General features: G+C 52.1%; 1 protein-coding gene across 1 annotated transcript in view; it reads left to right on the top strand.

The window, feature by feature from the left end:
• The window catches only part of LOC144611704 (RAS guanyl-releasing protein 1-like), a 114,656-nt gene that overhangs the window by 71,321 nt on the left and 28,437 nt on the right, over positions 1 to 14,898 (top strand). Inside the window, 6 exon segments of the mRNA XM_078430935.1 lie at positions 2,098 to 2,203; positions 9,677 to 9,739; positions 10,661 to 10,676; positions 10,678 to 10,793; positions 12,712 to 12,865; positions 14,120 to 14,293. Coding sequence (XP_078287061.1) covers positions 2,098 to 2,203; positions 9,677 to 9,739; positions 10,661 to 10,676; positions 10,678 to 10,793; positions 12,712 to 12,865; positions 14,120 to 14,293 — 629 coding nt within the window.

Raw genomic sequence — 14,898 nt, 5'->3', positions numbered from 1 at the left:
CCTGTCTGCCAACCAATTCTCTATCCATGTCAATACCCTACACCCAATACAATGCGCTCTAATTTTTCCCTCTAATTTCCTGTGTGGGACCTTATCGAAGGCTTTCTGAAAGTCTAAATACACTACATCCACTGGCTCCCCTTCATCCATTTTACTTGTCACGTCCTCAAAAAATTCCAGAAGATGAGTCTAGCAGGATTTCCCTTTCATAAATCCTTGGGACTTGGACTTATCCTTTTACTGCTATCCAAATGTGCTGTTATTACCTCTTTAATAATTGACTCCAGCATCTTCCCCACCACCGATGTCAGGCTAACTGGTGTATAATTCCCCATTTTCTCTCTCGCTCCTTTCTTGAGGATAACATTAGCTACCCTCCAATCCACAGAATTCTCTGCCACAGAAGGCAGTGGAGGCCAAATTACTGGATGTTTTCAAGAGAGAGTTAGATTTAGCTCTTGGGGCTAACGGAATCAAGGGGTATGGGGAGAAAGCAGGAACGGGGTACTGATTTTGGATGATCAGCCATGATCATATTGAATGGCGGTGCTGGCTCAAAGGGCCAAATGGCCTACTCCTGCACCTATTTTTCTATGTTTCTAATGTGCGGGGATCGCTGGTCGGTGTGGACTCGGTGGGCTGAAGGGCCTGTGTCCAACCTGTATCTCTAAACTAAACTAAACCAAACTAAACCCAGCTGAGTAAGTGGACTAAGTGGGATAACATGGAACTAGTGTGAACGGGTGATCAATGGTTGGCATGGACTCGGTGGGCTGAAGGGCCTGTGTCCAACCTGTATCTCTAAACTAAACTAAACTCGACCAGCATCTGTAGTTCCTTCATACACATACAAATGGACCTAAACATATTCTCATAAAATAGTATAACATGAAACTAGTGTGAATGGGTGATTGATGGTCAGCATGGACTTGGTGGGCCGAAGGGCCTGTTTCCCCGAGCTATATCTCTCAAATAGACTGCGTTGCTGCTTTTGGGCCTGTTTGTGGAGAGGGTGGACATTCATCCCATGCTGATACCTGCCTGCTGCCCAGACAGGAAGCTGTTGGTGACCACAGAGCCTCTTGTCAAAGAATTTGCCCCAAATCAACTTCCTCTTTCCACTCCTCTCCCTCCACCTTTAGTTTAGTTTAGAGATACAGCGCGGAAACGAGCCCATTGGCCCACCGAGTTCGCGCCGACCAGCGATCCCCGCACCCTAACGCTATCCTACACACACTAGGGACAATTTACACACACACCAAGCCAATTAACCTACAAATCTGTATGTCTTTGGAGTGTGGGAGGAGACCAGACCACCTGGAGAAAACCCACACAGGTCACGGTCTCATGACTACGGGCGCTGTCTGTGCGGAGTTTGTACGTGACCTGCGTGGGTTTTCTCCGAGATCTTCGGTTTCCTCCCACAATCCAAATTCGTACAGGTTTGTAGGTTAATTGGCTTGGTGTAAATGAAAACTGTCCCTAGTGTGTGTAGGATAGTGTTAGTGTGTGGGGATCGCTGGGCGGCGCGGACCCGGTGGGCCGAAGGGCCTGTTTCCGCACTGTATCTCTAAACTAAACTAAACTTTTATTCACAAAATGCTGGAGTAACTCAGCAGGTCAGGCAGCATCTCAGGAGAGAAGGAATGGGTGACGTTTCGGGTCGAGACCCTTCTCCAGTCTGAAGAAGGGTCTCGACCCAAAAAGTCACCCATTCCTTCTCTCCTGAGATGCTGCCTGACCCGCTGAGTTACTCCAGCATTTTGTTAATAAATACCTTCGATTTGTACCAGCATCTGCAGTTATTTTCTTACTCTAACTAAACTAAACTTATAATTTTACCGAAGCCAATTAACCTACAAACCTGCACGTCTTTGGAGTGTGGGAGGAAAGTAAAGGACCCGGAGAAAACCCACGCAGGTCACGGGGAGAACGAACAAACTCCGTACAGACAGCACCCGTAGTCGGGATGGAACCCGGGACTCCGACGCTGTGAGGCGGCAACTCTACCGCTGCACCACCGTGCCGCCCTTAATGCCGAGCTTTGGTTGCTGGTGAGCCTCCGGGCGCGTGACCTGATGTTTTGTGTCTCCACAGATGTGGACGGGAACCTGCGGTGCAGTGGAGAGTCGGTGAACATGACCTTGATGATGCACAGCTGGATCATCCCATCGGCCGAGTTTGCCCAGAAACTCCTGCTCCTATATCCTTCCAATTACCTGCAGTGGCAGGGTGGCACCAGCAACCCTCTTTACTTCAGTTCAATTTACTTTATTAGAAACATAGAAACATAGAAAATAGGTGCAGGAGGAGGCCATTTGGCCCTTCGAGCCAGCACCGCCAATTCATTGTGATCATGGCTGATCATCCACAATCAGTAACCCGTGCCTGCCTTCTCCCCATATCCCTTGATCCCACTAGCCCCTAGAGCTCTATCTAACTCTCTCTTAAATCCATCCAGTGAATCGGCCTCCACTGCCCTCTGTGGCAGAGAATTCCACAAATTCACCACTCTCTGGGTGAGAAAGTTTTTTCTCACCTCAGTTTTAAATGGCCTCCCCTTTATTCTTGGACTGTGGCCCCTGGTTCTGGACTCCCCGTTGCCAGATGGGAGAGGGTCTTAGCTACAAGGAGAGGCTGGACAAACACGGATTGTTTTCTCTGTAGTGTTCAGTGTAGTTTATTGTCACGTGTACCGAGGTACAGTGAAAAGCTTTTGTTGCGTGCTAACCAGTCAGCGGAAAGACAATACATGATTACAATCGAGCCGCAGTGTACAGATACATGATAAGGGAATAACGTGCAAGGTAAAGTCAGTAAAGTCCGATCAAGGATAGTCCGAGGGTCTCCAATGAAGTAGATAGTAGTTCAGCACTGCTCTCTGGTTATCATCATATCATATATATACAGCCGGAAACAGGCCTTTTCGGCCCACCAAGTCCGTGCCGCCCAGCGATCCCCGTACACCAACACTATCCTACACCCACTAGGGACAACCTTTGCATTTACCCAGCCAATTAACCTACATACCTGTACGTCTTTGGAGTGTGGGAGGAAACCGAAGATCTCGGAGAAAACCCACGCAGGTCACGGGGAGAACGTACAAACTCCTTACAGTGCAGCACCCGTAGCCAGGATCGAACCTGAGTCTCCGGCGCTGCATTCGCTGTAAAGCAGCAACTCTACCGCTGCGCTACCGTGCCTGATAACAGCTGGGAAGAAACTGCCCCTGAATCTGGAGGTGTGCGTTTTCACACTTCTGTACCTCTTGCCCGATGGGAGAGGGGAGAAGAGGGAGTGGCCGGGGTGAGACTGGTCCTTGATTGTGCTGCTGGCCTTGCCGAGGCAGCGTGAGGTGTAGATGGAGTCAATGGAAGGGAGGTTGGTTTGTGTGATGGTCTGGGCTGCTGGCCTTGCCGAGGCAGCATGAGGTGGTCAGACTGAGATGTCCTGAAAAGAGTCTAATTGTTAAAATGATTGGCAAGAACAATTTCCATCGAGTGTTGGTGATTAACATCTTTTAAAAATGTATTTCATAAGTTCATAAGTGATAGGAGCAGAACTAGATCATCCACTCCGCCATTCAATCATGGCTGATCTATCTCTCCCTCCTAACCCCATTCTCCTGCCTTCTCCCCATAACCCCTGACACCCGCACTAATCAACAATCTATCTATCTCCGTCATCTGTCTGTTCATTGGGATTGGCAAAGCTGGTACATAGATCAGTACAGTACCATCGCAACGTTTCAGAAGCATTTAGACAGGAAGTGTCTCATGTTACAAGTTCATAAGTGATAGGAGCAGAATTAGGCCATTCAGTAACAACTACACTAGTCCCACCTGCCCTCGCTAGGCCCATACCCCTCCAAACCTGTCTTATCCATGTGCCTGTCTAACTGTTCCTTGAATGTTGTTAGAGACCCTACCTCAACTTGTTCCACGCACCCACCACCCTTTGTATGAAAACATTGCCGCTCAGGTTCCTATTAAATCTTCCCCCCTTTAAATTTAGAAAGATTTAATAGGAAGTGAGTTTGTGTTGGGGTGAGGTCGCTTATCACCACTCGGCTGAGTTGCCCTCTGACCACTTCCCCACTTCCTGCCGGCTTGCAAAAACTTGAGGAGAAATGTAAAGTGTGTGTGTATATATATATGTGCGTGTGTGTCTGTCTGTGTGTGCGTGTGTGCGTGCACGGGTGCGTATGTGTGTGTGCACGTGTGTGTGTCGTATATGTGTGAGTGCCGTATGTGTGTGAGTGCCTGTGTGTGTGTGCATGTTCGTGTGTGTGTGTGTGCGGTGCGTGCGTGTGCGGTGCGTGCGTGTGCGGTGCGTGCGTGTGCGGTGCGTGCGTGTGCGGTGCGTGCGTGTGCGGTGCGTGCGTGTGCGTGTGCGGTGCGTGCGTGTGCGGTGCGTGCGTGTGCGGTGTGCGGTGCGTGCGTGTGCGGTGCGTGCGCGTGCGGTGTGTGTGCGTGCGGTGTGTGTGCGTGTTTCTGTGTGCTTATGTGTGCCTGCGGTGTGCGTGCTTACGGTGTGTGTGCACGTGTGTGTCGTTTGTGTGTGCATGCTCGTGCGCGCGGTGTGTGCGTGCTGTGTGAGTGTGTGTGCATGTGTGTGTGTGTGCGTGCGGTGTGTGCGTGTGTGTGGTGTGTGTGCATGCTGTGTGTGTGCGGTGTGTGCGTGCGGTGTGTGCATGTGTGTGTGTGCATGTGGTATGTGTGTGCTTGCGGTGTGTGTGCGTGCGTGCGTGTGTGTTTGTGTGCGTGTGTGGGGTGCGTGTGTGTGTGGGTGCGCGTGTGTGTGGGGTGCGCGTGTGTGGGGTGCGTGTGTGTGTGCAGTGTGTGTGTGGGGTGCGTGTGTGTGGGGTGCGCGTGTGTGGGGTGCGCGTGTGTGTGGGGTGCGCGTGTGTGTGGGGTGCGTGTGCGCGCGTGCGCGCGCGTGTATGTGCGTGCGATGTGTGTGTGCGTGCGATGTGTGTGTGGGGTGCGCGTGTGTGTGTGTGTGTGTGCAGTGTGTGTGGGGTGCGTGTGCGCGCGTGCGCGCGCGTGTATGTGCGTGCGATGTGTGTGTGTGTGCAGTGTGTGTGGGGTGCGCGTGTGTGTGTGTGTGTGTGTGTGCGCAGTGTGTGTGGGGTGCGTGTGTGTGTTGGGTGCGCGTGTGTGTGTGTGCAGTGTGTGTGTGTGGGGTGCGCGTGTGTGTGGGGTGCGCGCGTGTGTGGGGTGCGCGTGTGTGTGTGTGCAGTGTGTGTGGGGTGCGTGTGCGTGCGTGCGCGCGCATGTATGTGTGTGCGGTGTGTGTGTGCGTGTGCGCCGGCTAGACCTAGTTATTGTGAGTGAGGCCGCAGCAGTCGGTGCCAGAGAGGGGTTCTCCTCAGGCTGAGAGACTTCCCCATTTGGTACGTTTCTTCTTTGAAGCACTGAGTTCAGGGAAGTGCGGCCTTGCAGAACAGGCTCGAGGTCACGGAGTGGTAGATAATATCTGCTTCCTGCTGAGGTGGAACTTTAAAAGTCCCCGCGCACACACGATAACCCAGCCTAACACAGCAGGTCTTGAGAACCACAGGGCATAGGTTCAAGGTGAAGGGGGAAAGATTTAATAGGAATCTGAGGGGTAATGGTGGTAGGAATCATGCAAATGGTGGTGGGTGTATGGAACGAGCTGCCGGAGGAGGTAGTTGAGGCTGGGACTATCCCAACATTTAAGAAACAGTTAGACAGGTACATGGATAGGACAGGTTTGGAGGGATATGGACCAAGCCGGTGTGGGCAAGTTGGGCCGATGGGCCTGTTTCCACACTGTACCACTCTATGACTGTATGACTATAAGTAACCTTCCAGTTTAAACCTGGGAGGAGAGTTTAAATGTAATTAAAAGGAACTGCAGATGCTGGTTTAGCCCAACGATAGAAGCAAAATGCCAGATTAACTCAGCAGGTCGGGCAGCATGAAACTGAGTGACTCCAGCATTTTGTGTCTACCTTGGAGAAAAGTACATTTTAAATAACATCCCTGGTCAGACTAGGGAGAAAAGTGATGTGGTTTTAACAGCATGGAAACAGGCCCTTCGGCCCAACTTGCCCACAACGGCCAACATGTCCCAGCTACACTAGTCCCACCTGCCTGCGTTTGGTCCATATCCCTCCAAACCTGTCCTATCCATGTACCCGTCCAACTGTTTCTTAAACGTTGGGATAGTCCCGGCCTCAACTACCTCCTCTTGCAGCTCGTTCCATACACCCACCACCATTTGTGTGAAAAAGTTACCCCTCAGATTCCTATTAAATCTTTCCCCTTTCACCTTGAACCTATGTCCTGTGGTTCTCAAGACCTGCTGTGTTAGGCTGGGTTATCGTGTGTGCGCAGGGACTTTTAAAGTTCCACCTCAGCAGGAAGCAGATATTATCTACCGCTCCGTGACTTCGAATCAGCTTTTGTACCTCGCTCAAATACCTCCCCCTGGCTGCTCGTTCCATTCACACCCCGCTCTTTGCGTGAAAAAGTTACCCCTCGGGTTCCCATTATCTAACGAACCATCCTACCACAACCAGAGAGCAGTGCTGAACTACTATCTACCTCATTGGTGACCCTCGGACTATCCCTGATCGGACTTTGCTGGCTTTATATATATATATATATATATATATATATTATATAATATATTCCTTTATTTGTCCCACACCGGGGAAATTTACAGTGTTACAACAGCAAAGTGAATAGCAAGAGATCATTCATTATAAATAAAAGTAAAGACAAGGATAAATTGTCATCAGTTTACTGTGTTTTTCCTTAGCTGTTATTGTTGACTCGTCTGCTGGGAGCAGTGCTGGTTGTGCAGTCTCACAGCAGCGGGAAGGAAGGACCTCCTATATCTCTCCTTCATGCACTTGGGGTGAAGGAGTCTGTCACTGAAGGAGCTACTCAGTGCAGTGACAGTGGGAGTCGTTGTCCAGCAGCGATGTTATCTTTGCCATCATCCTCCTCTCTCCCACCACCTGCACTGAGTCGAGGGGGCAACCCAGGACAGAGCTGGCCTTCCTGACCAGCTTGTCGAGTCTCTTCCCTTCCGCCGCTGAGATGCTGCTGCTCCAGCAGACCACTCCATACAAAATGGCCGATGCCACCACCGTGTTGTAGAAGGTCCTTAGGAGTGCCCCCTGCACTCCAAAACACCTGAGTCTCCTCAGCAGATAAAGTCTGCTCTGGCCCTTTGTGTAAGTTCACGAGATTGATCCCTGGGATGGCGGGACTGACATATGAGGAAAGATTGAAAAGACTAGGCTTGTATTCACTGGAGTTTAGAAGGATGAGAGGGGATCTTATAGAAACATATAAAATTATAAAAGGACAGGACAAGCTGGATGCAGAAAAAATGTTCCCAATGTTGGGCGAGTCCAGAACCAGGGGCCACAGTCTTAGAATAAGACTATAGAAGGAATTTAGAGGGATGAGGGGGGATCTTATTGAAACATATAAGATAATTAGGGGATTGGACACATTAGAGGCAGATAACATGTTCCCAATGTTGGGGGAGTCCAGAACAAGGGGCCACAGTTTAAGAATAAGGGGTAGGCCATTTAGAACGGAGATGAGGAAGAACTTTTTCAGTCAGAGAGTGGTGAAGGTGTGGAATTCTCTGCCTCAGAAGGCAGTGGAGGCCAGTTCGTTGGATGCTTTCAAGAGAGAGCTGGATAGAGCTCTTAAGGATAGCGGAGTGAGGGGGTATGGGGAGAAGGCAGGAACGGGGTACTGATTGAGAGTGATCAGCCATGATCGCATTGAATGGCGGTTCTGGCTCGAAGGGCTGAATGGCCTACTCCTGCACCTATTGTCTATTGTCTATTGTCTATAATAAAGGGGAGGCCATTTAAAACTGAGGTGAGAAGAAACTTTTTCACCCAGAGAGTTGTGAATTTGTGGAATTCTCTGCCACAGAGGGCAGTGGAAGCCAGATCACTGGATAGATTTAAGAGAGAGTTAGATAGAGCTCTAGGGGCTAGTGGAATTAAGGGATATGGGGAGAAGGCAGGCACGGGTTACTGATTGGGGACGATCAGCCATGATCACAATGAATGGCGGTGCTGGCTCGAAGGGCCGAATGGCCTCCTCCTGCACCTATTGTCTATGTTTCTATGTAGAGCGCATTGGTGTTTTTGGTCTCAGTCCACTTTATTGTTGAGGTAAACACCCAGGTACTTGCACGACCTTGCACTAAACGTTCTTCCCTTATCATGTATCTGTCCACTGTGAATGGCTCGATTGTAATCATGTATTGTCTTTCCGCTGACTGGTTAGCACGCAACAAAAGCTTTTCACTGTACCTCGGTACACGTGACAATAATCTAAACTAATTAAATCTTTCATGTGTAGGAAAGAAACTGCAGACGCTGGTTAAAATCGAAGGTAGACACAAAATGCTGGAGTAACTCAGAGGATCAGGCAGCATCTCTGGAGAGAAGGAATGGGTGATGTTTCGGGACGAGACCCTTCTTTAGACTGATAATTAAATCTTTCCCTCCTCACCTTAAACCTATGTCCTCTGGTTCTCGATTCCCCTACTCTGGGCAAGGGACTGCGTCTAACGTTAAAGTTTGCTCAAAAATACTTTAAACCTTTTTCCCTGGTTGGAACAGGAATATTCTTTAAAGATACTTTGAACTTTTCTCTCTGGTTTGAACAGAACGTTACATCAAAAAGGGGGCAGAGAGAAGCCCGCTAATCTCTCCCACCTGCCCTTTTATTCCCACACAAAGTGCTGGAGTAACTCAGCGGGTCAGGCAGCATCTGTGGAGAACATGGATAGGTGAGGTTTCACAGAGTGCTGGAGTAACTCAGCGGGTCAGGCAGCATCTCTGGAGAACATGGATAGGTGACGTTTCAGGTCTGAAGAAGGGTCCCGAACTGAAATGTCTTCTATCCATGTTCTCCACAGATGCTGCCTGACCCGCTGAGTTACTCCAGCACTCTGTGAAACGTCACCTATCCATGTTCTCCACAGATGCTGCCTGACCCGCTGAGTTACTCCAGCACTCTGTGAAACGTCACCTATCCATGTTCTCCACAGATGCTGCCTGACTCACTGAGTTACTCCAGAACCTTGTGTTCTCCTCAAGATTACAGCTTCTGCAATTCCTTGTTTTAGTTTTATAGTTTTAGAGATACAGCGCGGAAACAGGCCCTTCGGCCCACTGAGTCTGCTTCAACCAGCGATCCCCGCACACTAACACTATCCTAAACACACTAGGGACAATTTACATTTATACCAAGCCAATTAACCTACAACCCCGCACGCCTTTAGTGTGTGGGAGGAAACTGAAGATCTCGGAGAAAACCACGCAGGTCACGGGGAGAACGTGCAAACTCCGTACAGACAGCACCCGTAGTCGGGATCGAACCCGGGTCTCCGGCGCTGTGAGGCAGCAACTCTGCCACCGTGCCACCTTTTAGTTAGTTTACTTTACTTTAGTTTATTGTTGTTTTCTTCATTAAAAAAAAAAAAAGTCTGTAAGTTAAGTTTTGGGTTAATTGTTCTCTGGGTTCCTTCCCCTGAGGGTTTAGAGAGGGAGGAGGGGAGGGGGGGAGAAGGGGAGGGAGGCAGCCCGCCCGCCCGCTCTGGCGGGGCTAGTAGCCAAGCGATGGGCCAAGTGGCCACCCCGCTATTCTCCTTGACCTGCAGCCACCTATCGAGATGCTTCAGGGGAGAAGCCGTGCCAACAACGCGTGCGGATCTGCCACCTGGTGAGGTAGGACCACCGCGTGAGGGAGAGAGGGGGGGCGGGGTGGGGGGATAGAGGGGGGGGGGGGAGAGAGAGGGGGGCGGGGTGGGGGGATAGAGGGGGGGCGGGGGGGGAGAGAGGGGGGGGCGGGGGTGTGAGGGGTGGAGGAGGGGAGGGGGGAGAGAGGGTGGGGAGGGGGGAGAGAGGTGGGGAGGGGGGGAGAGAGGCCGGGCGGAGGGAGAGGGTGGGGAGGGGGGAGAGAGGGTGGGGAGGGGGGGAGAGTGGGTGGGGAGGGGGGAGAGAGGGGGGCGGGGGGTGAGAAGGGTGCGGGGGTGGGGGGAGAGGGGGGGGCGGGGGGGAGGAGGGTGGGGAGGGGGAGAGAGGGTGGGGAGGGGGGGAGAGAGGGTGGGGAGGAGGGAGAGAGGGGTCACCGTGTCACGATGTCACCGTGTCACGATGTCACCGTGTCACGATGTCACCGTGTCACGATGTCACTGTGTGTGCGGTGAAGGAGGGGATGTCACCGTGCGTGTGCGTGCGTGCGTGCGGTGAGGGAGGGGTTGTCAGTGCGTGTGCGGTGAAGGAGGGGATGTCACGGCGTGTGCGTGGCGTCTCGTGCGTGCGGTGAGGGAGGGGTTGTCAGTGCGTGTGCGTGCGCATGTGGTGCTGTGCGTGTGCGGTGAGGGAGGGGATGTCACCGTGTGCGTGCGTGCGGTGAGGGAGGGGTTGTCAGTGCGTGTGCGTGCGCATTGTGCGTGCGTGTGCGGTGAGGGAGGGGGATGTCACCCGTGCGTGCGTGCGAGGGAGGGTTTATCACCGTGCGTGTGCGTGCGTGCGCGTGTGCGTGCGTGTGCGGTGAGGGAGGGGATGTCACCATGCGTGCGTGTTTGTGCGTGCACGGTGAGCGAGGGTTTGTCACCGTGTGTGTGTTGTGTGTGTGTCCTGCAGGTACTGGATCGCCCACTTACCCGGTGGTGTTCACGGTGGACTCTGAGCTGGAGGCGGTGATGTCGCGGCTGTGGGAGGTGGTGCGGGACGGGGGCGAGGAGGCACACTGCCACCTCATCGACACCTCCAACATGTGAGAGCACCCACTAGCACGGGGAGGGGCCCGGCGCGGGGGGTGGGTGTCATGTGGTGGAGTGGGAGGTAACCTGGTGTTTGCCCGGCAGGGTGGGTGGGTGCCTGGAGTGGTGGGTGGGTGGGATGGGGTGGGTGCTGGCACAGTCAGATGGGTGCCTTGATGTTGGGTGTGTGCCTGGCGCAGGGGGTGGGTGTCATGTGGCTGTGGGGAGTCATAGAGTGATACAGTGTGGAAACAGGCCCTTCGGCCCAACTTGCCCACACCGGCCAGCATGTTCCATCTACACTCGTCCCACCTGCCCGCGCTTGGTCCATATCCCTCCAAACCTGTCCTATCCATGTATCTGTCCAACTGTTTCTTAAACAATGAGATAGTCCCAGCCTCAACTACCTCCTCTGGCAGCTCGTTCCATACACCCACCACCCATTGAGTGAAAAAGATACCCCTCAGATTCCTATTAAATCTTTTCCCTTCACCTTGAACCTGTGTCCTCTGGTCCTCGATTCCCCTACTCTGGGCAAGAGACTCTGTGCATCTACCCGATCTATTCCTCTCATGATTTGTACACCTCTATAAGATCACCCCTCATCCTCCTGCGCTTCATGGAATAGAGACCCAGCCTACTCAACCTCTCCCTGTAGCTCACACCCTCTAGTCCTGGCAACATCCTCATAAATCCTTTCAAGCTTGGTTGGGTTGGGTGGGGTGGGTGCGTTGGCACCAGTGGCAGCCCGGGGCGATGGGGTGGGTGAGGGGGCTTCAGCCACTGGAGGTGAAGGCTTGTTGACCGCTGGGTGACGTCTGGCACAGAATGGCAGTATGGTCCTCCACAGTGTGGCCTAGTGCAAACCTCCGTACAGACAGCACCCGTAGTCAGTGTCGAACCCGGGACTCTGGCGCTGTGAGGCAGCAACTCTACCGCTGCGCCACCTTTAATATGATATATATAAGATTTTAAATGAACCTGAGGGGCGTCACGGTGGTGCAGTGGTAGAGTTGCTGCCTTACAACGCTCACAGCGCCAGAGACCCGGGTTCCATCCCGACTACGGGTGCTGTCTGTACGGAGTTTGTACGTTCTCCCCCGTGACCTGCGTGGGTTTTCTCTGAGATCTTCGGTTTCCCTCCCACACTCCAAAGACGTGCAGGTTTGTAGGTTAATTGGCTTGGTGTGTGTGTAAATGGTCCCTAGTATGTGTAGGATAGTGTTAGTGTGCTGGGATCGCTGGTCGGCGCGGACCCGGTGGGCCGAAGGGCCTGTTTCTGCGCTGTATCTCTAAACTAAAAAAAACAACTGAGGGGCAATTTTTTATACAGAGGGTGGTGGATGTATGGATGGAGCTGCCAGAGGAGGTGGTTGGGGCAGGTACAATAACAAATGTGAAGGGTAGCTATACAGGGACATGGATGGGAGAGGTTTGGAGTGATATGGTCCAAACGCAGGCAAATGAGACTGGCTTAGATGGGGCATCTTGGTCAGCATGGATGAGTTGGGCCGAGCGGCCTGTTCCCGTGCTGTGTGACTCCAATGACTATTTTAATTTTAGTTTATAATCTCATTGTTCTGTGATCAGATTGTCCAACTCCAGGCAAGAGAATCTGTGCAACAACCTGGTAGGAAGGAACTGCAGACGCTGGTTTAAAACAAAAATAGACACAAAGCGCTGGAGTAACTCAGCGGGGACAGGCATGGGTGGGCGTCATTTCGGGCTAGGACCCTTCTTCACCCATTCCTTCTCTCCAGAGATGCTGCCTGTCCCGCTGAGTTACTCCAGCGCTTTGTGTCTACCTTCTGTGAGTCTGCCCGATCGTTTCCTCTCTTGAATACTCTTGACTCTTGACATGACCGGGATCTCTTGCCCTGACGTTCTCTCTCCCCCCCCCCCCCTCCCCGCCCCCCCCCGATACTTTGCCAGTCACATACAGGAATGGACACGCAAGTACACGCTACACGGGACGCCAAACAACAACAAGAAACGCAAGGTCTCGCTGCTGTTCGATCACCTGGATCCCACGGAACTGGCCGAACACCTTACATACCTGGAGTTCAAATGTTTCTGCCGTCTCTCGGTAAGGGTCCCGTCCCTTGTACACACACTGTTACACCACACCGCACCGATCAAAACTGACCTGCACTTTGCAAAGCATCGATTAGTCAGCAGACTAGTTCAGGAAGGGACTGCAGATGCTGGTTTTTAACCGAAGATGGAGGCAAAATGCTGGGTTCGAACAGACTGTTGCAGGGTGTGAAGAGTCTTTGTGGATGCTGGTGGCTTTTCTGAGGCATCGTGTGTTGTAGATGCCCTCCAAGGCTGGTAGCTGTGTTCCGATGGCCCTCTGAGCTCTATGACTACCCGCTGAAGAGCTTTCCTCTCTGCCTCCGCGCAGCTGAGATACCACACAGGGATGCCATGCGTTAGGATGCTCTCTATGGTGCAGCGGTGGAAGGTCGTCAGCAGCTGCTGGGGTAGACCAGACTTCTTCAGTGTTCTCAGGTAGAACAGTCACTGCTGTGCCTTCTTGACCAGCGCTTTAATCCAGCGTTTTGTGTCAGCAGGCAGTGAAGAAAGCCAATGGAATGTTGGCCTTTGTAACGAGGAGTTGAGTATAGGAGCAAAGAGGTCCTTCTACAGTTGTACCGGGCCCTGGTGAGACCGCACCTGGAGTACTGTGTGCAGTTTTGGTCTCCAAATTTGAGGAAGGATATTCTTGCTATGGAGGGCGTGCAGCATAGGTTCACTAGGTTAATTCCCGGAATGGCGGGACTGTCGTATGTTGAAAGGCTGGAGCGATTGGGCTTGTATACACTGGAATTTAGAAGGATGAGGGGGGATCTTATTGAAACATAAGATAATTAGGGGATTGGACACATTAGAGGCAGATAACATGTTCCCAATGTTGGGGGAGTCCAGAACAAGGGGCCACAGTTAAGAATAAGGGGTAGGCCATTTAGAACGGAGATGAGGAAGAACTTTTTCAGTCAGAGGGTGGTGAAGGTGTGGAATTCTCTGCCTCAGAAGGCAGTGGAGGCCAGTTCGTTGGATGCTTTCAAGAGAGAGCTGGATAGAGCTCTTAAGGATAGCGGAGTGAGGGGGTATGGGGAGAAGGCGGGAACGGGATACTGATTGAGAGTGATCAGCCATGATCGCATTGAATGGCGGTGCTGGCTCTAAGGGCTGAATGGCCTACTCCCGCACCTATTGTCTATTGTCTATTGTCACCTTTGGTGTAAGCCAGCATCTGCAGTTCCTTCCTACACATGGGTTTAGTTTGGTTTAGTTTGAACGTACAGGGCACCTTGTAAGCACCTATGCTGTGTTGCAGTACCTGGACTACAGGAGCTACACGCTCAGCGGCTGTGTGAGGGACAACCCAGCCCTGGAGCGGGCAGTCTCGCTGGTCAATGGCATCTCGCAGTGGGTCCAGCTGATGATCCTTACCCGCCCCACCCCCGCCCAGCGATCAGAGGTCTTCACCAAGTTCATCCACGTCGCCCAGGTACAACAACGATCGACAAGGATCACCCTTCTGTAGGACAAGAGGCCATCTTACAGAGACGTATAACATTATAAAAGGACTGGACACGCTCGATGCAGGAAAAATGTTCCCAATGTTGGGGGAGTCCAGAACCAGGGGCCACACAGTCTAAGATAAAGGGGAGGACATTTAAAACTGAGGTGAGAAGAAACTTTTTCACCCAGAGAGTTGTGAATTTGTGGAATTCTCTGCCACAGAGGGCAGTGGAGGCCAAATCACTGGATGGATTTAAAAGATAGTTAGATAGAGCTCTAGGGGCTAGTGGAATCAAGGGATATGGGGAGAAGGCAGGCACGGGTTACTGATTGTTGATGATCAGCCATGATCACAATGAATGGCGGTGCTGGCTCGAAGGGCCAAATGGCCTCCTCCTGCACCTATTTTCTATGTTTCTATGACACAAAGTGCTGGAGTAACTCAGCGGGTCAGGCAGCATCTCCGGTAAAAATGGAGAGGGGTGTGGCCAAACTCATCCGGTGGGACTAGCGTAGATGCGGCATCTTGGTCGGCATGGACAAGTTGGGCTGAAGGGCCTGATTCTGTGCTCAATGACTACATGACTCTGA

This window comes from Rhinoraja longicauda, chromosome 41 (genome assembly GCF_053455715.1).
Source record: "Rhinoraja longicauda isolate Sanriku21f chromosome 41, sRhiLon1.1, whole genome shotgun sequence".
Taxonomy (NCBI): Eukaryota; Metazoa; Chordata; class Chondrichthyes; order Rajiformes; family Arhynchobatidae; genus Rhinoraja; species Rhinoraja longicauda.
This window is presented reverse-complemented; position numbering and strand designations above follow the sequence as displayed.